This window comes from Odocoileus virginianus, chromosome 10 (assembly GCF_023699985.2).
Source record: "Odocoileus virginianus isolate 20LAN1187 ecotype Illinois chromosome 10, Ovbor_1.2, whole genome shotgun sequence".
Classification (NCBI taxonomy): Eukaryota; Metazoa; Chordata; class Mammalia; order Artiodactyla; family Cervidae; genus Odocoileus; species Odocoileus virginianus.
The window spans coordinates 55416998-55442652 of record NC_069683.1 but is presented as its reverse complement, the minus strand read 5'-3'; the positions used below and the strand labels follow the sequence as shown (position 1 = coordinate 55442652).

The following is a 25655-nucleotide window of genomic DNA, read 5'->3' as shown; positions in this document are numbered from 1 at the left end:
TTCCTTTGATCATACACAAGTGTATAAGGGATACACATTACATAAATTTTAGAAAATAAGAAAATAAAAATCACCTATGATTTCCAAGGTTCTTTACAGGCATTATAAGTAACAAGTTATGTGTGTGTGTGCTTAGACGCTGAGTTATGTCTGACTCTTTGCAACCCTATGGACTGTAGCCAGCCAAGCTCCTCTGTCCATGGGATTCTCCTGGCAAGAATACTGGAGTGGGTTGCCATTTCCTCCTCCAGGGTATCTTCCCAACCTAAGGATGGAAACCATGTCTCTTACCATCTCCTGCATTGGCAAGCAGATTCTTTACCACTAGCGCCACCTGTGAAACCCATACGTAACAAGTTAATTCAAAGCGAAGACTCAAACTAAAGCAAAATCAAATTTGAAAAAAATAACAGATAATTGGGAAAAGGCTGCTTATTTTTCTTCTTTAATGAATGAAAAGAATTATACAGAAGCAGTCCCCTCTAACAGTTGCTTTCATTCCCTTATTAGGTTTCTCCTTAATAGGTTTCTATGTTTTTCAATTGCTCTTCATGTCTGCCATGGGAAGATAACAGTTATAATTCTAAAATTACCCTTCCTTATCCTGTGGTTAACCTAGTAATGATATGTGTATATATAACTTATCAGTATAATACATGAAATTATGTTTCCTAAATACAGCAGATGGAATGGTTCACCCATTTTCCCTCTCTTCTAGGTCCTGTATTGAGGCAAGCTACATTAAAATGTGTGGTTCCCTGAATTTTTCTCTGCATCACAAAATATACCTTTGTAACCTATTAACCATCACAGGTGACTAATTTAATGGCACATAGTAAGAAAGAGTACTTCAGTTCTCTAGTGGAAAGTATACAGGATATTTATATAAGATATAACAAATATCATATTAGTTTGAGTGTTTATGAAATTGCCCTTCTGTTGAAGACAGAAAAGTAGAATTGATGGGCTTTTCAAATTTGTTACATAGTATATGTGAATAAATTAAAGATAATCCCATTAGATATGAGATAAAGTGAACTTACAAAATAATGAAAAGTTATGATAGTGAAAATCATATAAAGAATATGTTTGTTAAGATAATTTGTGTTCATTTCAGCTCCCCTTGGTTTCCAGTTTCTAGTTTACTAGTAGGTACATATGTCTGAAACTCTGAGTGGGAGTCCCTGGATACACACAATGAGGCTTCAATTAGCCAAGTCCCAGACCTTTATAGCACTTTTCACAGCTTGGTCTAGAAATTAATTTCATCTTATTGTCTGGAAAAAGCCCTACAATGAAGTACAGAAATCTGCTGGCGAAGTTGCAATGACTAATAAATGAGCAGTTTGTTTTCCATGTGGAATATTAATTGCCCATGTACTAGAAAACCTCTCATTCAAAATTTGGGCCCATAGCCTGGCACACCCCTAGCACTTATTTACTCTCAGTATCAATAAGCACATAGTCACCATCTCCCAGGAGTTTCAGAAATCTACTTGGAGTACAGAATATGATAGCCTTTCATTTATCCAGGAGGTCTCTTCCCAACAGATGAACAGCATTTAGAGACAAGAGAAGCATGTTCCTCCAACAGAAGAACTATTTGCTCAGGAGCCTTAGGGAAAAACAAGAGGTAGAAGGTTGTCTAGGGATACCCACAACTTGGGTGTTTTTCTGGATACAGGTGAAATGAGAGGGGTCAGTAGAAATTGCAGAATATGTGCATGGTTCCAGTTCTGTAAGAAAGGATAGGAAAAGACTAAGACAGGAAAAGAAACATATATAAGGTTTCTCCATGAGGCGCCTCCATTAGGTCAATTTTGCTCATTAATAGTTGGCACCACTTGCCAATTCTTTCCTGTCTGCTTTCAGCAGAGCAGTCCCCAGTGGAGGTGGGAAGGCGTCAGAGTTAGGCAGCATCCCTTATATCTCCCTCGGTTTCTGGCAGCATTCCTTTTCCCAGTGTCCAGCCTTCCTACGGTGGTAACATACTGACTTTTCATTGCCAAGTCTTGTCTTTTTTGTTGGTAGACCCAGACGTGTTTGCTCCCTATGTGAATAACTCTCACTAGGCAGGTAGCACTGCATTCTTGAGTTTTTGTCTTCACCTTTCTCCATTTTCACCCCCAACTAGATTACTGTTGCCAGTACCTAAGTAACTATCTATCCCCTGACGTACAGATACCTTTTCTCTTATCTGTGCTTGAATTCCAGCAACAGAGCTACCACAGAAGTGGAGAGGGTTAGTGTCTATTCTGATTCACCCCTGAATCCATCCCCCTTAATTTAGAAAATGCCTCAGTGGACCACTGATGGAATCACTGGGGCTCGGGTAGCCGCAGCACTGCGGCTTCTCCCACACCCCGTTTTGCAGAAAGACTTGGAAGCTTGCCATCAGCAGTGAGCATCCGAGGCTCCTGAGCCTCCTGTCGCTGGAGGAGGGACCCGCGGCCACAGCGCTCCATTCGCCAATCACGCCTGTTCCGTCAGTCAAGTGTCCATCCTCACACACGTGCCTGTAAACTGAAACCACGCTGCAGAAAACCTTGGCACATGATTGCGTATCTTTCCAGGGCACTGGAAGATAACTCTTAAGGTGGATATCAGCTGGAGAAAAGGGTTGTGGTGATCTTCACCAGATCTGATCCATCCAGCAGTACTGAATCCTAAAAAGCATTAGAGTCCCTGGAGCTCCTAGGGAGAAGGCTGATTCTCTCCACATTTGACGAAAACTAAGTTGGCTTGTCTGGCCCTGTAGTTTCAGGCTCATGGTGCTGTTCTGCAGCCTGACTCCTTTTGTTTCCCCTTCCTTCCAAGTTATCAGGGCAACCATTTGCCAACCTGATGCCTTAATTTTCCGACAGTTTCTTATCCACCTTCTCAGGCTCCTTGTTACTTTCTCTTGATCATTTCTGCCTCCCTGGCTATGTTTTGCATGTTGAATGTAGGCGGAGTCTTGGAGGTGGAACCCATACCAGAACATTCAAGTAAGCTATCCCCAGATCCTAAAGCCCTTGGGAACCATCTGTCCAAGAAGCCGTCATCTCCCTCTCCCAGGTCCCACATGAGCAAAGAAGACTGAGGCAGGTAGAAGGGAGCAACCGCAGAGAAGGGTTGAGAACCTGGAGAAAGAGAAAGGTGCTTTCCATTTCTTAATCCCTTCTTTCCATTTTTAAATTCATTCTTACTGGCTGTCCAGTTCATTCTTTCATTTATTTCCTGAGATCCAGAGGTGCTGATAATCCTTTTATTTTAAGTGGGGTTTTTCTAAAAATCGGTGTAAATACACCAATTTGTCTGCTTCAAATGAGCCTTCCTCTGGCCACTGCAAAGCAAGATTTTTATAAACATGCCTATTCCAAACATGACAGAGTAAAATAAGCCCTTTAAGAAAGAGACCTACTGGCAGGCTCCTTATATTTTTCTGCACTAAAGGCCAGGTTTAATCACACACAGCCTTCAAGCTGTATTACCCATTTTGCTCAACAGGAATTTAGAATTAGCAGTGACTTTGGCATTTTCCCTGGGAAACCAATCCCACTGAGCCAAAGAAGTCAAAAGGATACTTTATAGCAAACATCCAGGGTCTCCTTCCTAATCAAAAGTGGCCACAAACCTCTGAGTCACCAACAGGACTTGCTTGCGGTATACCATCCTATTGCCAAACTGTTGAAATAACAAATAGAGGCCCATAGGACCATGCCAATTCATAAATAGAGAATTAGCTATTTTTACTACTAAGCAAAAAAACCCTAAATGCATGCACATATAGCCTGTAAGTGACTACATAACCATGATGAATTTTCTCCTCTATTTATATGGCAGTAGAACTTCAGTTTGTAAACATCATCCTACTTTTTTAGTAAACACTCAACAGACAGTTAACTTGCACCAGTAGCTACACTGTGTTCACTCTGACATCCTGTTTTTCATAATTTTTTTTAATCAAGATCACTCTGTTTTTATAATTCTTTATCAGAGCCTCCTTCAGTTGCCCCTTATATTGTAACCAGCACATCCTTCAGCACACCTCATGAGGTTAGGTCCAGTTCAGTCTCCCCCAGCCCCTCCCAGGCTGTGGCAGGGGCTTCCAAGACAACAGCAGCCATTCCAGGGGTTTCCTGGTTAGCATTCATTGCTTGGTCCTGATCCTGAAAGGATTGGCTGGGGAAGTATTGGACTCCCAGGGACCAAGCCTACACGTCCCCACGTGCCTGTCCCTTTCCCCACCCCAACCATGGAGGAGAAGGAAGGCGTCAGCCTGCCCCCATGTGAGAGCTCAGCTGTCCAACGGCTGAGTGCTTTCAACCCGATTTCAAGGTACCACTGGCTGTGGAACTACTATGTTTGAGAGAAAACACGCTTTCAACTTGCTAATAAAGTACTGCCAAATTGCCCTCCTGAATAGTCATACCAGTTTATACTCCCACCTGTAATGTATGAGTTACTTCTGTCACACATCCGTGGCAACATCTGGTGTTTGCAAACTTTATTTTTCCCCATATGATGGGTGTGAAGTGGTGTCTCACTTTGGTTTTAATTTGCATTTCTTCACTGTTGAGCTTTTTTCATTTGTTTGTTGGTCATTTGGGTTTCCTCTCTTGTGAATTCACTGTTTATATCTATTGCCTTAAAAAAAATAAAAGGGGAGGATTACCCTTCTCAATGTACCGGAATACTTTATGTTATTCTGAGTACTAGTCTTTTTATCAATCCTGTGTATTGCAAATACCTTCTCCCAGTCTATGGCATTTTTAATTTTTTATGGAATCTTTTTCACAAAGAAGTTTTATGTGTTCAAATGTATCATTCTTTTCCTTGGTAGTAAAAAGAATTTCTCTTTCTTGATATGAATGTCTCCTATAATTTCTTCTAAAAGTTTTACAGTATTTTCATATGTAAATCTTTGATCTATATACAATTTATTTTTATGTGTGGTATGAGGTAAAAGTACAATTTTATTTTTTCCACATAAATAATTGATTGCCCTAGTACCATTTGTTAAATGATCCATATTTTTCTTCATCTATCTGTAATGTCACTTTTATAATTTATACACATGTATGTATGTGTGCGAGAGAGAGATCACTCTTAGGTTCACTTTTCTGTTCTTTATTTTATGTTTTTTAATCTTTGCTAATATAACACTGATTGGATTTCTGTAGTTTTATGCAAAAGTACTGATACCTCCTTTTTCGTTCTTCAGGATTACTTAACTATCCTTGGCCTCTTGTTTTTTCCAATGAACTTTAGGATCAACTTCTCAAGTTTGACAAAAAACCCTTTGAGGATTTTTATTGGGATTTCAGTGTACTAACATTAATTTAAGAATTACCATCTTCATACATTGAGTCTTACCATCCATGAAAATGGAATATTCTTCCTTTCATTTAGGTCTTCTCTTATGCTCTTTAATACAGGTTTTCAATTTTCATTTTTCTATAGAGCCCTTATAATATCTTTACATTTGTTTAGTTTTTGTTACTATTACAAATAGGGTCATTTCTAAAATTAAAATTTTAAATTGGTTTACAGTATAGAGCAATATTAATCTTTAATATCATTGTCAAAGAACATTGTATGATAGATTCTCAATGTCTGTTAAAATCTGTTTTGTGGCCTAGAGCACAGCCAATTTTATAACTCTTCATGTGTTCTTGAAAAGATTTTCTCTTTAATTCTGTGCAAGGTTTTGCATTTGTCTAGTAGGTCAAGCTTGTAATTAATTATTCACTTGTCTGGATTCTTACTAAATGTATTCTGCTTTACCTGTCTCATAGTATGACTGTGAATTTGTTCATTTCTACACGTCATCCCGTGATCTTTTTCATTACTTGTATGGAGAATTGAGTTCACAATTATCACAGCTTCCTTGTGAATTGCTCCCTTTTTACTCTTATGTAATAACTTTTTTATTCCTAGTAATGTTTTACCTTAAAATATATTTTTCCTGATATTAATAGAGTTTTGCCAGTTTTCTGTTGGTTTATGGTATGAATAATATAGCAGTTAAGGATGTGTTTAGCTGCAACTAGTTTCTTAAACTAATGTTAGGGAGCTGTTTGTTCTCAAATAACAAAATCAGAGATAGATGTGGGTCCAGCAGCAGTTGATCAGTCCTACTGCCATTCAGAGTGTGGCAGTAGAATTCATCCTCTTGCTTGGTTCCCCCATGAGGGTTTGTAGGATGGGAGGCAGGGCTGTGGGTAGAGGGGACGGAGCGGATAATGGGAACAATCTTTGTTCTGAGTGTTGCATATGATATAATACCTGGGTTAGTATCTATAAAATCTCTGTCCCATGTTTGTAAGTGGTTTGCTATTTATACACATTTTATGAAAGTTCTTTACTTTTAAGATGGAATCTTTCTATAGTACAAGTGACGGTTGCCTTAACCAAATGAATTGACCTGACACAAAATGCTTATGGTCCTCTCTTTAGAGCCAGAAGCAGTGAAACGCTCAAGTCTCAGGACACCAAGTGTCACAGTGCCTGGCAAAGCACCATGCACTCAAATCTCAAAGCAGTAATGCAAAGGAAATATATACTTGCTCTCAGCAAGTTGAGTTTTGTATTGAGAAACAATTAGTATATATGTCGTCACAAGAAAATGCCATCATTGTTTATAATTTTCAGAAGACTGCTTAAATTTCAGTATTTTCTAGGAAACCTAACATCACTCTGTACCATTTGCTGGGGCATTGTCGAAGCCATCAGGTAGCCCTGCTTTCCTAGCAAATGGACTTCAAACTCCCCCTTCCTTTATCCCCTCCTCTGAAACTTTCAGTGCATCTGATTTCACCTCTAATCTTGTCCCAAACCATTAGGACAAGTCTGTGGAACACAAACAGTTCCTGTGGTTTGCATTATAGCCTCCAGCACCTACAAAGCAAGTTAGTCTATTTCTGTTTTGTTCTTCAAATATGGTTAACCATATTTAGACAGTTTTAGTGCTTCCCAGAGAACCTCCAGAACAATATATTAATACACCTAATGTTTGATTTGTGTTAAAGGTTAACAGAGCATTTACTTACCTTATTCCATTCAGCCCTCCTTAGCCCAAGAATTAAAGAATTTCTGTCCCATAGACAAGAATGGAGCCTTCAGGGCTCAACCTATAATAAGAATGTAATTATTTCAGTGAAAGTGGGAGATTGTTTCTTTTAAAACATTAGAATAGTGTTACTTTGAATTATTAGGTTAAAGTGCACAAGCAGAGCCCAGTGCTAAGATAAATATTTATTGAATGACCACACTGTTAGTTGGGCATTTTGTTTTAGACACTAAAACTGCTAATCCATTTTGAATGCCCTTTTGTCATTAATCCTTGTCCAACACAATATTGTTAAACAGAAACCAGGTGTCTTTTCACTGAAGGACATGGAAAGTGTTTCTTATATGACCTTAAGCATTGAATTTTTTATTTGAGTGCATGTGTGAATGTGTTTTATGTTAGTCACCTAATAAATTTTGTGCATTGCTTAATCATTGGATTGAAATATATGCATAAGAACTCTTGAGAAGGAAAAGTTTTTAGAAACTCTTATTAAATATTCTGTTTCCACTGTTTTTACAGCTTTGTTTTCTATGTGATTTCCTTTTTACATTTGACTGAAATTATTCTCACTGTGCTCAGGCCTGATTTTCCCTCTCCTATCAAAAACAGCTTTCTCTTTCTAACTAGTTTACAACTTCTCATTTGAAAACTCAGTTTTCTTTATTCTCCACACAATAATCCTAATTTCCTTTTTGTTCCTTACAATTTTCCATTCCTTAGTTATTTCATTGTTTCTCTGAGCCATAAAACTCCATCTTAAACTTGAACTTCTTACAACTATTTTAATTATGTTATCATATCTGTTTACAAATTTGAATTAATGGAGTCAAATTTAGGTTTTGTTGTGATTTTAAGTGTTCTAAAATAATATTTCAGCCATGGAAACAAAGAAGTCTTTTCCTGCCGAGGAATAAAATTAGCAGTGGATTGGTTTTTGGAAAGAGGCCACAAGGATGTCACCGTCTTTGTTCCTGCTTGGAGGAAAGAGCAGTCCCGGCCCGATGCACTTATTACAGGTGAGCCTGTGAGCTTCCGAGCACACCTGAGCCAGTGTCTCTGAATAATGCGTGTGTCTGCCATGATTTACTCAGTCCCTTGGGTGGGACATATTTTCTAGTTTAAAAACTTTCTGGTTATGTTAACTAAAGAGTAATTTTTGCTACTTAAACCATTTTTTTTTAACTTTGCAACTTTTTAATTCAAATTTTGTAAAAATTCTGACCTTTAGAGACATGCTAGGGGTCAGGAGGCCTAGATTCAAATTCCGGCTGTGCCGGGTACTGTCCATGGCGCTTGGAGCAGAACACCGACCCTTCTGGGCTCCAGGTTTCTCACCTGCGGTGTGAAACTGGGCAATAGCCAAAGACCCTGATGCTGGGAAAGATGAAGGCAGGAGGAGAAGGGGACAACAGAGGACGAGATGGTTGGATGGCATCACCGACTCAATGGACATGAGTTTGAACTCTGGGAGATAATGAAGGACAGGGAAGTCTGGGCATGCTTCCATGGGGTCACAAAGAGTCAGACACAACTTAGCGACTGAATAACAACAGTGACTACAGATCAGAAAAGACCTTTGGGTCATGCTGTCTGGTGTCAAGTAGAGAAAATGATTCAATCCCAATAAAATATCTGTATTTTGCATTATCTTGTAATTTTTAAATGTATGAGTTTCAGGCAGAGGTGTCCCCTGTAACTGTTAATTATTGTTGCTCAACATTTTGCTCAGATCAGTGGTTCTCAAACAGCATTCAACCCTTCCTGCCCCTTTCTGCACCTAACATTAACAAAACTGAGGAACCCGCGTGAAGGAAGCTACACTATTCAAATAAAAAACCAATGGAGTGACCACCCACCATGTACTCCAAGAGAAGGTTATTTTAAGACTTTATTTTTCTCTATAATTATTAAATTATCATTAAATTAGAATAAGGACCCATAGACAAGTTATGGAGGCCAGAGTCATGGAATCAGACCCTAGCGTATATAAACTGTAAAGTGGGAAGGGTGGGCATAATTCAGTCAGCAGTACCAAGACAGTGGATAACTCTTTGGAAAAAATATGCATATTTGATCCTTATCTTATACCATGTAACAATAAATTACAGATGGTTGAAGAATTAATTGTCAAAAATCTCCATCAGAGATTATAAATAGTCTTGGAATGGCTGGGTAAGACCTTTCTAAATTTAAAAGTTTTAGAAGAAATTATGATGGGGAGGATAGGTTTAATTGGCTCAAACATCTGTATTTGAGGAAATTTTCTTGAAAATAAGCAAGAAAAATACAACAAATAAAGAATCCACATCTATAACATAAAAAGAACTCTTACACATTGATAAAAACAGTACACATTGATCAAAACAGTATATTTGGAAGAATGCAAATGCAAAATAAGAGGGGGAAAATGTTCAACCTCATTAGTAAATAAAGAAATGCAAATTTAAATGACTTTTTTTTAACCCATCAAATTAGCAGAGATTAAAAACTTGATAATACTCAGTGCCTGGAGGGAGTTACTTGTACACTGCTATGGAAACATAGATGTTACAACCTATCTGGAAAAGTTTGGTCTTAAAATGTTAATACTTTAATCTACTAGTCCCCCTTCCAGGAATAATGCGCCAGAAAATAAACAAAGGTACAGGGAAAAATTTTTGACCACAAAGATATCCGGTGCAATATTACTTATAATAGAAAAAAATGGAAATAAACCATACATTAATTAGAAAAATGGCTCAGTAAAGAAATATATATATATGATAAAATATGTAGTATTAGAATATTTAGGCAGAATTTTTAATAATCTCAGGAAATGCTCTTTTACTTTAAGGCAGGTTTTGTTATTTTATGGGTGTATGCACATATATGTACATACATAATACACACATATAGAAGGAAAAAAAATACATGGAAAATGGTTAGAAGGAAATATGCCAAAATATTAACAGTAATTACCTCTGGTTTGTCTTATGATGTCTTATTTTCTCCCTGCTTCTTAGTACTTTTTCTTTCCCAGTTTTTGACAGGAAACTATAATGCATTAATAATCAGGGGGGAGATAAACTGAAAAAGAAAAAGCAATATTTAAACACGTAAATGAAAGCTTCTTGAGTGTGAAAGGAATATGAGATCCAAAAGAAGAGAAAATGGTAATACTCAGTGTGAGTGAGATGTGGCTGAGTTTAATCTTTAAGATACTAGCACATCAGGTCTCTGGAACTCATCAGTATGCAGTTTACTTTGTAAAATGTGCACCACTATTGTCAGAGGTTGTTAGGTGTTTTCTCCTCCAGGTAACAATTCTCTCGACTAAATCCATCAACAAGATAATAATTGGTAAGTTGAACAGTCTTTTTTCACTATACCAAAAAAAGAAACTTGATAAGAAATATTTATGCCAAGCTGGATGACTTACAAGCTTAAATAAAGATTTCCAGGAGAAATATCAACAACTTCAAATATGCACATGATACCACCCTAATGGCAGAAAGCAGAGAGGAACTGAAGAGCCTCTTGATGAAGGTGAAAGAAGAGAGTTAAAAAGCTGACTTAAAATTCAACATTCAAAAAGTGAAGATCATGGCATCCAGTCCTATCACTTCATGGCAAATAGATGGGTAAAAAGTGGAAACAGTGACAGACTTTATTTTCTTGGGCTCCAAAATCACTGTAGATGGTAACTGCAGCCATGACATTATGAGATGCTTGCTCCTTGGAAGAAAAGCTATGACAAACCTGGACAGTGTATTAAAAAGCAGAGACATCACTTTGCCAACAAAGGTCCATATAGTCAAAGCTATAGTTTTTCCAGTAGTCATGTACAGATGTGAGAGCTGGACCATAAAGAAGGCCGAGCACTAAGGAATTGATGCTTTCAAATTATGGTGCTAGAGAAGACTATTGAGAGTCCCTTAGACAGCAAGGAGATCAAGTTAGTCAATCCTAATGGAAATCAACCTGAATATTCATTGGAATGACTGATGCTGCAGCTCCAGTACTTTGGCCACCTGTTGCAAAGAGCCGCCTCATTGGAAAAGACCCTGATGCTGGGAAAGACTGAGGGAAGAGGGAGAAGGGGGAGACAGAGGATGAGATAGTTGAATGGCATCACTGACTCAATGGACATGATTTTGAGCAAACTCTGGGAGAAAGTGAAGGAGAGGGAAGCCTGGCGTGCTGCAGTCCGTGTGGTCACAAAGAATCAGACACAACTTAATGACTGAAACAACAGCAAGAAATATCCTAAAGTTTTCAGATACAGATTCACTCTGGCTCTTTAGCTAGGCTTCCACTGACTGAACAGATATTAAACAAGTGAGCACAAGAGTGTGTTATCAAGTACTGTGCTAGGAACTAGAGATTCAATTAACTTACCAGCTAGACTGAATTCATATTTATTTAAGTTAGGACTATTTAACATAATTATTATCACTAATTATCTTCCTAATTAGTGTCCTTTTAACCTTCTTAGCTGGTAAAGAAATTCAAATTAAGCAAGATGGTGATGACTGTTAGGCTACCTTCTTACTCCTCTGGTCACTTCCAGGATCCAGGCATACCCTACATGAGTAAACACTCCCACAGATAGAGGGCCGTGGATTATGCATGAGCAGTGCATAAACTGGACAGTGAATAAACTGGAACACCTCAGAATACACATCTTTAAGTAGCTTCCATATTCCTTTCACAGTCATTTATTGAGTATTCTTATGCCGAGTGCTGATGATGAGTTCACTGATAGATGTCGAGGGGTGTCTCAATGTTTGTAGGAGGCACACACAATAACTATCATATGGAAAATCCTGTGGCTGAGACTGGGCTTTTAATTTTTTTTGGTTTTCTGTCATTTTCAAAAGAGATGAATAATTACATGCATCTGTTAGTTGAAGGACACAGTGCTTATTGAGAGTTGTTAAACACTGCTGGGTGCTTTTACACATGATAAGTCATTGACTGTTCACAGCCTACAGCCTACAGCCTGCATTCGAGAACGTAAAGAAGCAGGCTCCGTAAGACTACAATTGCCAGATAGAGAGTGGCAGAACCCGAGATTCATCCATGAGTTACGAACTCTTAACACTCAGACTTCTACTTCTCTGATGCTTTTCTAAACCAGAGTTCTGGTCCTGAACTCACCGTGTCTGGGACATCATGAACTCTACCTGCCAAGCTGGCCCAGGCCACTCTCCGTCCCCTACACTCTGCTTATACTTCCCTCGTGGCAATCACAAACCCGGCTTGCCCAGTCTATGTGCTTGTCCAACCCAGTAAGCGAGGCCTCCTTGAGGAGAGAATGTTCTTCATGTTGGATGTCATTGACACTTAGCACAGCACATACCATAGAATAGGCTTGTAGTGATTATCCACTGAAAAGAAAAATTTTTCAGAAATCAGGAACTCCAGTTAGTAAGCACTGAGGAGAAGTGAGCCTTTTTTAAAAAATTATCATGACATCTCATACCCAGCTCATACCCAGCACTTTGTGCGAGACTTTACAATGGTGGGAAGTCCGGGAGTGAAAGAGCTAAAGTAGGAAGAAGGCGTGGTAAGGAGACAGTTTTATCATTAATCAAAATATGAGCTCTGCTACCTTTAAAAAAACAAAAACAAACAAACCCCAGAGCACTAACAAGTCAGTGGAGTTAGAAAGTGCTGAAAGAGTATGCCAGCCAAAGAGAAAATGAGCATTCCCTGCCTGTCCGTTCTTAATCAATGGCTGTTTTCCCCAAAGATATAATCACTTCTAATTTCTTCCTCAGTCCAGCCCCACAAGCCTCACAAGGCCTTTGTGAGCACCCATCTCAGCAGGAAAGGACACAGAACACAGAACGGCCTCGTCCAGAACAGCACTTGTGACTTCACTGTCTCCTTGCTCTTTGAAACTTCTGCATCTGAAGACCCTTCCCTTTGCTACCTCGACGTCTTTACTTCGCACACTCCACCACCATCGCATCCACTAGTTAGAAAAACAGCACTACAAAATAAACACGGGGGAAAGAGTCTATTGCTCAGATGTGGACCCACCACAACTGCTTTGTTAGGACAATGTCGTGCCAGGGACATGTGAGAAGCTAGTTCACTGTGTACAGCTTGTGGCTCCAGCTATCAAAGAAAAGCTTTATGTGACGAAAATCAGACTTTGCTCAGTCATGTTTCAGTTTTATGCTTTTTTTTTTAAGTTTTAAACTTTCCATGTTTTTCAGGTTCACTTTTTTTTTTGGCTTTTTTAAACCTTTTTTTAATTGAAAATCCTGAAGGAAAACTGTTACTGGGAGCAACAAATTTGCTCCATTTACAAACTGTAAATCATAATCCCTAATTAAATGGGTGCATGCATCCAGTTCATGTTATAAAAACTGACTTTGTATGAAAGTTGTGAGATGTGTTTTGTATGTATTTATTACTAAAAATCCTACCCTGATTATTCTTGCAGATCAAGAAATCCTACGTAAATTAGAGAAGGAAAAAATCCTGGTGTTCACACCGTCGCGGCGAGTGCAGGGGAGGCGAGTGGTGTGCTATGATGACAGGTTCATCGTGAAACTGGCCTTTGAGTCGGATGGTATAATTGTGTCCAATGATAACTACAGGGATTTGGCAAATGAGAAACCAGAATGGAAAAAGTTCATAGATGAGCGATTATTAATGTACTCATTTGTCAATGACAAGTAAGTAAAACCACTTACAGTAACACTGCTTCCCTGCAAATCTTAGTATCCCTGGCAGCAGGCTACAGGCTTATCTTTTTGCCACTGACCAGACCTAAGACAGTTTCTTCCAACCACTGATGTCCCCACTCATCTGCAGTGGGACTCAGGAAACGCAGAGTCCCGCCTCGGGAGGCCCTGTGTGAGATGCAGGCTGCCCTGAGTGACTGACATGTGGAGGTTGGCCACCTTCAGAGGATGCAAATGTGGAACACACTGACCACCAGAACACTGCCTTTCAAAATCTAGTTTAGAGCATAGAGAGCTTTTTAAAATATATTATTTTTTTTAATATTATAGCAATGATTCATGATTTATTCATGATTAAATTGATAATGGACACGTGACATGCACAAAGATGTCAGGTCAACTGGATTTACCAACATGTGGGAAAAGCTCACCAGTTGATAATCAAAAATGAAAATTAAATCTACAAAGAGTATATTTTTCACCCATTTAATGCACAAAATTTAAAAATATATTTTTGTATATGCCTTATGCTATTATCACTGGAGAAGGAAATGGCAACCCACCCCAGTACTCTAGTCTGGAAAATCCCATGGACTGAGGAGCCTGGTAGGCTACAGTCCATGAGGTTGCAAAGAGTTGGACACGACTGAGCAACTTCACTTCACTTCACTATGCTATTAAAGGCATAATGCAACTGATAAGTTTGGGTATGGTTTAGCAGAAATCTTAAAAATACCCTGTCAAAACAATGGTCTCATTTTTTGGAATATATAATAAGGGAAAAAGGAAGATCAAAAATGTTCACTTCGGTATATTCATAATTGCAAGAATTCAAAGACCACTAAAGGTATAATACAGAAATCAGTAACACTGCAGTACATCTCCTAGTGGAATATTATTCAACTATTCACAAACATGGAAAAATATTTATTAAAAAGCAAAGTATATAATTGCATTTGTGCTTGTAAAGTGCTATGTGCATAGAGAAAAATAACTAAAATGCAACACATAATGGAAAATATATTAAGACTGTAGGATTGAGTGAGTTTGTCTTCCATTTTTAATCTTTTAATATTACCATATTGTATGTATAATAATAGTAAACATCATAGTTGCTCAATAGTATTACTCAGGCATGTTAACACTCCCTTAGGAGTTGACACATTATTCACATTTTGCAGGTAAACATGTGGTTTATTTCATGTTCAGTAACATAACAAGTAATAGAACTGCTCAGTCATAACCTCTTGACAGTATTCATGCCGTGAATTCTTGCTTCCATTGGACAGTCGATCTAAAATAATAAGTTTATTTCCTTAAGATCTTTTCTATCTCAGCTAAGAAGTAACCTTGTTATAGTGGGAAGAGAATGAATGTGGAGTTGGACAAATTGAATCTTGGTTATGCCATGTGAACTAAGATAAAAATACTTAGTTCATCTGAGCCTAAGTTAGAAAAGTGTACTCACCTGTGAAATGGATTATTGCTGGGATGAGATGCAGTGATGTGTGCAGGGCATCTGACGCATGCTAGGGGTCTGGGTCGTTTCAGTCTTCCTGATCCTCTCTCCCACCTCTCCCTTCTGCCCTTCAGCTGCTTCTCCTGGCTCCCACCTGCCTCATATTGCTTCGCAAGATTAATGTTCTTAAAGCCTGTCCTAAAATACCATTGTGATCGTTTTCTTAAGTCCTTAAAAAATTCCATGAGAAAGGAAGAATTAATTAGAACATGCTAGGCCCAAAACTTGTTTGAATTAAAACAAATACAAGTTCAGCTGGAAACATTTTAATTTTGTTTTAAGAAAACTTTTTGTACTGATTTTTTTTTATCCTATAAATGTGGAATCAAAATACTTGGATTAAAATTTCAAAATAAATAACTTAGGTGAATATTGTTTACACTCTGTCTTTAGAACTAAATTGTCAACCTTCTACTTAGATTTAATTTTGTATTATGTCCATGACAGGTTCATGCCCCCGGATGACCCTCTTGGCAGACATGGCCCAAGCCTGGATAATTTTCTAAGGAAGAAACCTATTGTTCCTGAACACAAAAAGCAGCCTTGTCCGTATGGTAACTTTCTTTATAGTATCTAATAAATGCCTTTAAGTAGCTCAAATGGTAAAGAATCTGCCTGCAATGCAGGAGACCTTGGTTCAATCCCCAGGTCAGGAAGATCTCCCAGAGAAGGGAATGGCCACCCACTCCAGTATTCTTGCCTGGAAAATGCCACGGACAGAGGAGCCTAGTGGGCTATAGTCTATGGGGTCACAAAGAGTCGGAAACTACACTTTCAGTTTTTTCACTTTAGAGCACAGTATTAAATGTTTGTTATTAAAAATAAACATTTAAAATTTTGGATGGCATGTAGTATGTGGTTCTTTTGAATGTAATTAAATTTTTTAAAAATAATTCTTTTTACCTAGTTGGGTTCAGTGTATATGCATTTTCCCTGAATTAAAGCACTGTTCTAAAAACTCAGATAATTCTACATGAAGTCAGTTTTCAGGTAGATAAAAACTTGAAGTTCTTCCATCTAGCTGCACATCAGATTAGAGTGGCTTTATCACATCACAGCAGCACATTTTGCTCTGCAAAACACAATGTCCTGCCTGACTGCAGAGTTGTACTGGAAGAGAAGAGGCAGGTAGGAGTTGAGGACATGGAGGGAATTATTACTCAGCCAGCTGACTTTCTTACTCCTCTTGCTAGCACTGGCGTGGGAAGACCGTAAGGTGGCATTTCTCAGAAGCAGGGAGCAGAGTGGCCCGAGCACAGCTCCCTTTCCTGTGCTTCTTTCTTAAGTTAAAAGTGCCACACGGAGTGTTTAGGATCTGGCGGAATGCTCCTTTGCCTAACTGACTTTACTCTTCATAGGAAAGAAGTGTACGTATGGACACAAGTGCAAATACTACCATCCGGAAAGGGGCAGTCAGCCTCAGCGCTCGGTGGCTGACGAGCTGCGTGCCATGTCCAGAAACACAGCAGTCAAAACTGCGAACGAAGGAGGACTGGTGAAAAGCAACAGCGTCCCCTGCAGCACCAAGGCCGACAGCACTTCTGACGTCAAGCGAGGCGCTCCAAAGAGGCAATCAGACCCAAGCATAAGGACTCAAGTCTACCAGGACCTAGAGGAAAAGCTTCCCACCAAAAACAAACTGGAAACCAGGTCTGTACCTTCCTTAGTTAGTATACCGGCTACTTCTACCGCCAAACCCCAAAGCACTACATCTTTAAGCAATGGCCTTCCATCTGGAGTTCACTTCCCACCTCAGGATCAAAGACCACAGGGGCAATATCCTCCGATGATGATGGCAACCAAAAACCATGGAACGCCAATGCCTTATGAACAGTATCCAAAATGTGACTCGCCCGTCGACATTGGATATTACTCCATGTTGAATGCATATTCAAATCTGAGCGTCTCAGGCCCACGGAGCCCTGAAAGGCGTTTCTCCTTAGACACGGACTACAGGATCAGCTCTGTGGCCTCTGACTGCAGCAGCGAAGGGAGCCTGAGCTGCGGGAGCAGTGACTCCTACGTGGGGTACGGCGACCGCCCCTACGTCAGCTCCCCCGACCCGCAGCTGGAAGAGGGCCTCAAGTGTCCGCACATGCACCCTCACGGCCGCCTTAACTCCCAGCCCTTCCTGCAGAGTTTCCACGACCCCTTAACCAGAGTGCAGAGTTACAGTCACGAAGAACCAAAGTACCATCACAAGCCTCCGCTCCCGCACCTGGCCGTGCGCCTGCAGCACCCGGCCGTGGGCGCGCGGTCCAGCTGTCCCGGCGACTACCCGTCCCCGCCCGGCTCGGCGCACGCCAAGGCGCCGCACCTCGGGCGCTCCCTGGTGGCCACGAGGATAGACAGCATCTCCGACTCGCGGCTCTACGACGGTTCTCCGTCCAGGCCGCGGAAGCCCCACGCCCGCCAGGAAGGGCTGGGCGGCTGGGACCGGCAGAGCTACGGGCTGGACGCGTACGGCTACCGGCAGACCTACTCCCTGCCTGATAACCCCACGCAGCCGTGCTACGAGCAGTTCACCTTCCAGAGCCTCCCCGAGCAGCCCGAGCCCACGTGGCGCGTCCCGTACTGCGGCGCGCCGCCGCCGGACCCCCCCAGGTACCAGGACAGCCGAGAAAAGATCTTCGTCAACCTGTGCAACATCTTCCCGCCCGACCTGGTGAGACTGGTCATGAAGAGGAACCCTCACGTGACCGACGCCCAGCAGCTGGCTGCAGCGATTCTAGTGGAGAAATCACAGCTGGGCTATTGAAAGATGATGCATCTTTGTGGTGTTTAGTAGTTTTTTTTTGTTCAGCTTAAACGCTGAGGGAGGTTTGCTACAATAGCACATGTGATCTCCTTCTCGGCAAGGAGGTTATATAGTATCCATTTATGTGAAAATACTGTATCATGGAATCTGTATGTATAGCCCCACATAGTGGAAGTATCACGGGATTGCTTTACATTCAAACATTTTTTTTTTTTAAACATTTCCTTTTTAAAGCTATATATCCTTGGCTGGAAATTTTTCCAGTTTGATTTATTAGATGTATCTGTGATCTTTGATATTAATCTTTGGTGCATCAGGGGTTTATATGCAGCACTTTTTATCCTTGTTTCATGTTTTATTAACTTGGTGTTTGTCTATCAATTGCAAGCAATTACAATACCTTCAGAATGTTGAACATTTGACTAGACCTAGCAAACTATTTTTTCAAGCCAAGCTTAATTGGAATCTTTTACAGCTTTTTAAGTTATTTTTATTTGGGGAAAGTGGGCTTCTTTGTGCTATAATCATTATTTATAGAAACAAAGATATACTACAGCACTGACTTTATATTTTAAACAAAATGTAAGTTACCAGTTTATGTTGAAATGGGTAACAGTATATATTAGAATGATTACAATATGGCACTTTTAATTGTTTTATTTTCGTTTGGATTTTTTGTGTTAAGTAATTAGTTAATTTAATATGGTTGACTTAAAGGAAAGCAGATGCAATCAATGGAAAAAATCGTTTCCATTTTTTTTAAATAAAAAAGGCAAAAGCCGTTAACTGTTACAGTATATAGAGCTTTGTTATCCAGCTATGATGTGCTTCTAGACAGTAGAAATGGAATTGAATTCCTAGACTTCCATTAACCTGTATTTTTTAATGTGTTTGTTTGTCTTTTTGTTTGGGGGCACAACAATACTGGATAAAATAACCCTTTTGCAGTACTTGCCTGTTTTTAATGAATCTAATTATTCTCAATGCAACTTTTATATTTAATATACTCTTTAGCTGTCCTGGCCTGAGGTGGTTTTATGTGTTGAGGATATGCAACATTTGTTGATACTGCACTATAGAAATGGTGATGGAGGAGTTGTAAATGGTAACTTAAAATTTTTGTAAGATACTGTATATTTTCCATTTTCCTGAAGGTAATTTTTTTGGGGGCCTGTCATATTATTAAGGCCAGACTCTTGCCACAAATAGTGTAGTTTTAGATACAGACTGAAGTCTGTTCTCGTATTAGTAAGGGATATTTCTGGTTTCAAAGTCATGGGTTTTGCTGAGTGGATTCGTTTCTGTTGTTGGTTAGAAGAGAGATGTTGCAATCCATGGCAGACAGTTGTGTGACTGACGAGGACTTCACTGTTGCCTCCAGTTTTTGAATTTTGCTTAGTTTAACAGACTCATTCTGAGCTGTTTTTGGAGTCTGCCTAGATGCCATGGTTATCCTGATTATTCTACGTGCTACAGTTTGAAGTAAAGCCCTGAAAAACCAGAAAGTACCTTTTACTGTTGATACAAATTGTATCTTTTTAACTATAAGAACTATTTTGATTTGTAGATCTAGTTAAAACACAGATGTGTAACTCTGATTAGACTTTTGGGCAACATTTTATCCCTTATTTAAATACAAATTTTTAAAGTAAAATCCAAGTCTAGAATAGGGTAGAAGATAAAAGTAACAATTTAGGTAAATAAAAGTGTCTGTCTTATAGTTTTATATATTAAAATATATTAAATGAATTTATTGGCATTTTCTTTCTCCTAAAACTTATCTAGCGTGAACTTAAAATAAAGGTAAAATGCTGCCTGAAAATAACGTCCAAGCACCTTTGACTAGTACAACATTTTCACTACTCGTGTGACACTGTGTGTCACGTGAAGTAGGATTTGGGTTACAGTAAATGCTTCTAAAAGGCATTGTGCATATTGACATATCCAATAATCTGAACCGTGTTCAGCAAACCTAATTCAGGAAAGTGGGGTTCACAGTCGCTGCCGCCGCCTGCGAGGTGAGGTGCCCCTCGATGCGCCTGCAGAAGATACAGGCGCTGCCGCACACACCTGCTGCAGCGTCCTCTGAGCGACCTGCTCACTTGTGAAATCGTTCTCCTGATTTTCTCGGTCACTCTCTGTAAACAAGTTTAATGTAGATGCTAACCCAGTGCCAAAAGTAGGGTTACAAACGTGGAGTACCTTTCATTTCAGTCTTCTTCTAAGCTTGCTTTTTTTTTTTTAAGTATGAAATCATTTTTAAATTATACATGTAGGTTTTGCTTCCATTTTCTTAATTTTTTGCATTTGAATTGTTTAAAGATTTTGCCAAACTTTATTACTTTTCTTTAAATGAGCTCTTAGGCAAAATGTATAGCACACCCTTTCATTTGACCTCCTAATGTCTGTAGCTAACCATCTGTCATTGCATCCTGGATTTTAGACTATGGCAAAACAGTGGAGCTTGCCGCTGCCTGCCCTGACGTGAATAGCTCTGAGCAGCCACACTGAAATCCTTCAGTGTAACTGACTGCAAGCCAAGAAGTAGCAGTTTTCTTATGTCAAGAGGCAATCTGTACTCCTCTCCCTTTTTTGGAAGCACTGATGTTGCTTTCCGAGCTTAAGAATGAGATACAGCAATTGGCTGACTTTAGATACAGCAATTTCTTAATTATCTAAAGCAATAAGTAAAAGGATCCATCATTAAATTAAATTCAGAGTTCATCTCAGAACTTCATTTTAGCCAAAACTTTCGCTTTAATCATATCTTCAGACTGACTAACAAATAACCGGAGAGAGGTGTGTTAGTAAGTTGTGAAACTGCCAGTGGTGGTCAGCTGACAGAAGAGGAGGGATTCAGACTGGAATATTCTGCCCTGAGTAACTGACAGTTGACTGGACTTTACACAGTAACTAGCCGGTTTGTCGTCTCTGTGTCTTAGTACAGAGGGAGTTGTGTTCAACTGGCCAAATTCTGGCCCTTAGTATTTCCTCCTTTCTTGCATGCGATACCCAAGTTTTCAGCCTCCTTTATATGATCCCTGTATCCTGATAGAGTGTCATTGACCTAAACATTTGAAAGAAATGCACACCAGTATAAAATATTTGATACTGGTAGAAACTTGAACTTTGTGTTTTTATGAAAATTCATTTATGAGAATATGTAATATAACTAAAAAGAGTGTTTTATATATATATATATATATACATACATGCATACACATTTGTTAAGAAGTATTAAAAATGGAAGAATGTTACGCTTTTGATGGCTAATTTTTCCTTAATTGAACTGTTTCTTTGAGTTATGGACGACCAAGTCTGGAGTCTGGATGACCAATGATAAGATTTGGAACCACTTGAATGGAAAGCAACTCTTTACTGGCTTTATTCCTGATATTTTTAAAGAATTATTTTAATAATTTTAATAGAATGTGTAATTTTAAAACACACAAAAAAACTTAAAGTAGTATTGCTTATACAGATAATTATTTAACATGTCTTTTATGGATGTATCTATATGTATATAGACAGTAATATATTTATAAAACAAATATACTTTATGTTGTAGTTGTTGTAATAGATGGGAGGATGGATGACTCTCATATGTCTGTGTGTGTTTTGAAAACTCTCAAGGTGTTTTTCCCCTGACTTAATGGCAATTACCCTAAGAGATATTTGCTTTTCATTATTCTTCTTGCTACTCAGCTTCCTTATTCAAGATAAATAGGATGTAGTTTCCTGGCCATACTTTTAGATGTGGCTCATCCATTTTATTATCACTCAGCTCCTGGAGAATTTGAGTGACCTAAAATCGAACAGATTATGGCTGGAGAGATCAGGTGTGTCCCAAATATGTTAAACACAGGAATTCAGCTAGTGTGTTGAGTTTTCTTGTTACACACCGAGAAAGTAGAGTGTCAGTAATAGTAGAGAAATAATTGCATTATTTTTTATTGGCATGGGAAAACCTGCAGGGCAAGGGTTGACAAACGTTTTCTGTAAAGGATAGGAGAGTAAATCATCCAGGCTTTGAGAATCATATGGTCCCTGTAAACCATGCCCCTCATCCCTTAAAGTGAAAGCAGCCACAGAAAATACATACCTGAATGGGTATGGCTGTATGTCAGTAAAACTCACAGAAAGGGGCTGCAGGCCAGATTTGGCCCAGGGGCCATACTTTGCTGATTCCTACCCTAAAGGGAGAAAAAAAGGCACATTAAGCAGCAAATCCTGATACACATTAAGAAATCATACTTACATTTCAGTTGGCATTCAAACAAAATCCACTTTTGCGGACCTTAAAAAGATTTCTCAGATAGTCACATATTAAAAGCATCTTAATTCACTTATTTTTCTGCCTGGTCACACCCATTATTTAGTAGAGTTAATTTCTTGTGTTTAACCATCCAAAAAAAGCATTCTGTAGAAAGATGTTTTAATAAGTATTGGAATTTTTTCATGAACTTTGTACTGATAAATGGGAATCCTTACCTACCTTTTGGTTTTTTAAGGGCCTCATGGACCAAAAATTCTGTTGTATTTTGAAAATTAGCATATAATTAGCCATAAAATATTTTAAAGACTGCATTTATCAGTTACAATTTTCTGCTGGTTTTTGATTTCTAAAAAATGACAGATCGGCCCTTCTTTAAAAATGGTTTTAAAGAAGATCAATATATTGTAAGTTTACATGCTGTAAACTTTATTCTGTAAAATTAAAAATTGTGACTAGTATAATTGTGAGTGCACGTGTGGTATTGTGACTCTCTATAAGAAACAAAATGTATACCTGCTTTCTCTATCCAAACCTTTAGTATAGATTTAAGACACCTTAGGACTATCCTCAGTGAATGATACTCTTAACAGGATCATGTATGGTTTTAAATTCATTAGAGTATACCACTGAGCATGTTCATTCACAGTGCTTTGTAAATGATGTTAACATCATAAACGCACATCTGTCGGAACAGTAGTTTTGAATGTTGTCATCCACTTAAGTTGCTATATTTTCTTTTAAGATTGGAATATAACTCTAGTTTTAACGAGTGTTTACTGTTTTAAATTTTTTTTTTTCTTTAATGCCCTCTGTTAACCTGCTTTTTGCTTCTGTTACAATAATACTTTGTTATGTTGGGAGTGGCTTTTTCCCTAAAGCTCTTAGTCTTTCAGATTGAAAAACAGTTTAAGGTTTTGACCACCTGAAAAATTTGGCCGTAAAAAAAGAAATTTTGTGCATGTTTCAATTCAGTTTTATAGGTAGTGTAAAATTTCATTTTTTAACCCATATACTGAATTTGCCAATTTTCTGTCTAGATATTTCAGATGAATAACAAATTGTTCATTTAAAACTTTTTGACCCCATTCTTGAAGCAGCTTGTGCCTCAAGGGAAGATAAAATTGAACAACAATGGTTTGTTTTTATAAAGAATACATTTTAAACATGAAGATTTTCTTCAGTTTGGGGAAATTATAAACATCTCATCTAATACAGAACACCCATCAACATGCACACTTACACAAACATGTGGACATGGCATTGCCAGTGAACCCAGTTACAGACTTTTATCTTTTCCTTCTAGGTTTTATCCTCCCAAATCAGAGTCATTTGCTAAGAGTAGAAATTCCAATTTGATCCTTCAAACTTATAAGAAAACAAGGCAAAGAATATGTTTAGAATAACAGTCTGATGAATTCATGTGATTCTGTTTATTCTATGTCTGTTCTATGTGTTTGTGTAATGGGATTTTTACAGCTCCAAAAAAGCAGTATTTTAGACCTACCAGAAATCCATATCAAAACAGCTATGTGATTCTGCCACTGAGAAAAAAATGTATTAAAAAATTCACTTTTCTTATGGTGGTTTGTTTTTGTTTCTTCAAGAAACTGACATGCAGCAGCACTGAACTCTAAGTAAAAGCATCCTCCCCTCGCCCTGTGGCCCGCCTGCCTGCCTTCAGTGGCTAGTGCAGACATGTCCTCTGTAGCATCAGCACACATTCAGTATCAGCGTGTGTTAGAGCTGCAATTAATTCATATGACAATCAGAATTAAATGCCAAAGACAACTAGTCCTACCTTATGGTTCTAATAATGTTCCATCATTGATTAACTTAGGCTGCTTGTGGCTTTGCCTTGAGTCTTCTTTATCACCTCTTGTGAATCTTTGTTGTAAAGGTCTTTCTGCATCTCTCCTTGTGTGAATCAAGTTTAGTATCTTACTAATGCTGCCCCCAGTAGGTTCACTTCACTTCTTTTGTGATCACCTAGGATTTTTCATTTCAGATAAGGTCACAGTTCTGAAATGATCTCATGTTCTGTGTCAGTGAGAAACTGTTGTATTTCAGATAGGAGATTTCTTTTACCCCTCATTGCTTTTCAGACTTTTGCTTTTCTTGTTATTTTTTTCCCTAAAGGTATACCTCCCCCCCGGCCCCCACCTCAGCCCCACTTAAACTTTTTAAGTATCTTATGTATTTAGGTAACTTGTTTCAGCTTTGTCAGCAAAGTTGATTTTTCATGTTCAACTGTGGTTGACAGAGAACTCAGCAAACCCACATTTGCAAATCTCCCATATTAGGTGGGAGAGTCTGAACTGAGAGTCTCAGAGAGTGTTAGGCTACAGTGTTGGCAAGGGCTAGTAGTTTATTTCTCCCCCACCTAGAACCTTTGTCTAAAGAGAAAGGATTCATAAACACTGATGAATCAAGTAACATTCAGGAAGAGGAGACTGTAAACAAACTATAATGATGAACTTATTCAAAACAAAATACCTCTAGTTGGCCCTCTCATTCATTAGTTAGGGTATGTACTTAATATCATTTATGCCTCAGCCTCAGATGCTGTTTTTAAATTAATGATGTTCATTTGGTGTTTTAAGCCTTTTCATAAGCATTTTTTATCAGTCTTTCAGTGTTTTACAGGTTTTCTTTTAAGATCTTTAACCTTTCTTAAAAATGTATTTCTCTGTAAGTTAAGAGTACAGCCTTTGGAGGCACCAGCTTGCCACATACATCCTACAGGTAGAGACAGGCATGTTACAGAGGTAATAATGTCCCAACCCCTAGGCTTGTTTAGAGTAAATGAGTTAAACCCTCTGAACACGTAGATCCATAGTGTACATTTAAGGACAGCTATTGTTAGGTGAATGCGAGGTACTTAAAAACAGTCGTTTCATGTGTTTTCATGAGAGCCTTCCTGTCTATATGTTATGTTGCAGAAGAGTTGGACTCTAGCCATTAGTGTAATGAATATTCCATGCCCATGTGCCTTTCAGAAGGGACACTTTCACCTTTAAAGTATTCTTGGTACCCCATGTCCTTCTTATCCCTGTGACTGTCCTTTCTTGGCTTAAGGATTTTGTATAGTATTTTAATGAGGAAATAAATGGAATAACAAAAATAACAATAATAAAACAGAAACCCTTCCAGAAGCTATAGTTCAGTAGGCTGTGGGCTGAGCTCCAGTTTCACTCCTGAACCTGAGGCTGGGCAGACCTGTCTGCCCCTCCCCCTGACCTGTAGGAAGGGGATATTGGCCCCTGACCATCAAAACCTACAAAGCCAGCCTGGACAGAGGAGCCGGTGCTTCGTGGTTTATAACTAACTGCTGCTCTTAAGGGCTTCCCCGGTGGCTCAGACAGTAA

General features: G+C 38.8%; 1 protein-coding gene across 5 annotated transcripts in view; it reads left to right on the top strand.

Annotated features, from left to right (window-relative positions):
* Nucleotides 1–23868, top strand: part of ZC3H12C (zinc finger CCCH-type containing 12C) — a 72552-nt gene extending 48684 nt beyond the window's left edge. For all 5 annotated transcript variants that reach the window (XM_070473611.1, XM_020869989.2, XM_020869991.2 and 2 more), the window contains 4 exons: nt 7934–8073; nt 13494–13728; nt 15704–15810; nt 16615–23868. In XM_070473611.1, the coding sequence (XP_070329712.1) occupies nt 7934–8073; nt 13494–13728; nt 15704–15810; nt 16615–18014 (1882 nt within the window). In that variant the 3' untranslated portion in view covers nt 18015–23868. The remainder of the gene's footprint in view (nt 1–7933; nt 8074–13493; nt 13729–15703; nt 15811–16614) is intronic.
* The last annotated feature ends 1787 nt before the right edge of the window (nt 23869–25655 follow it).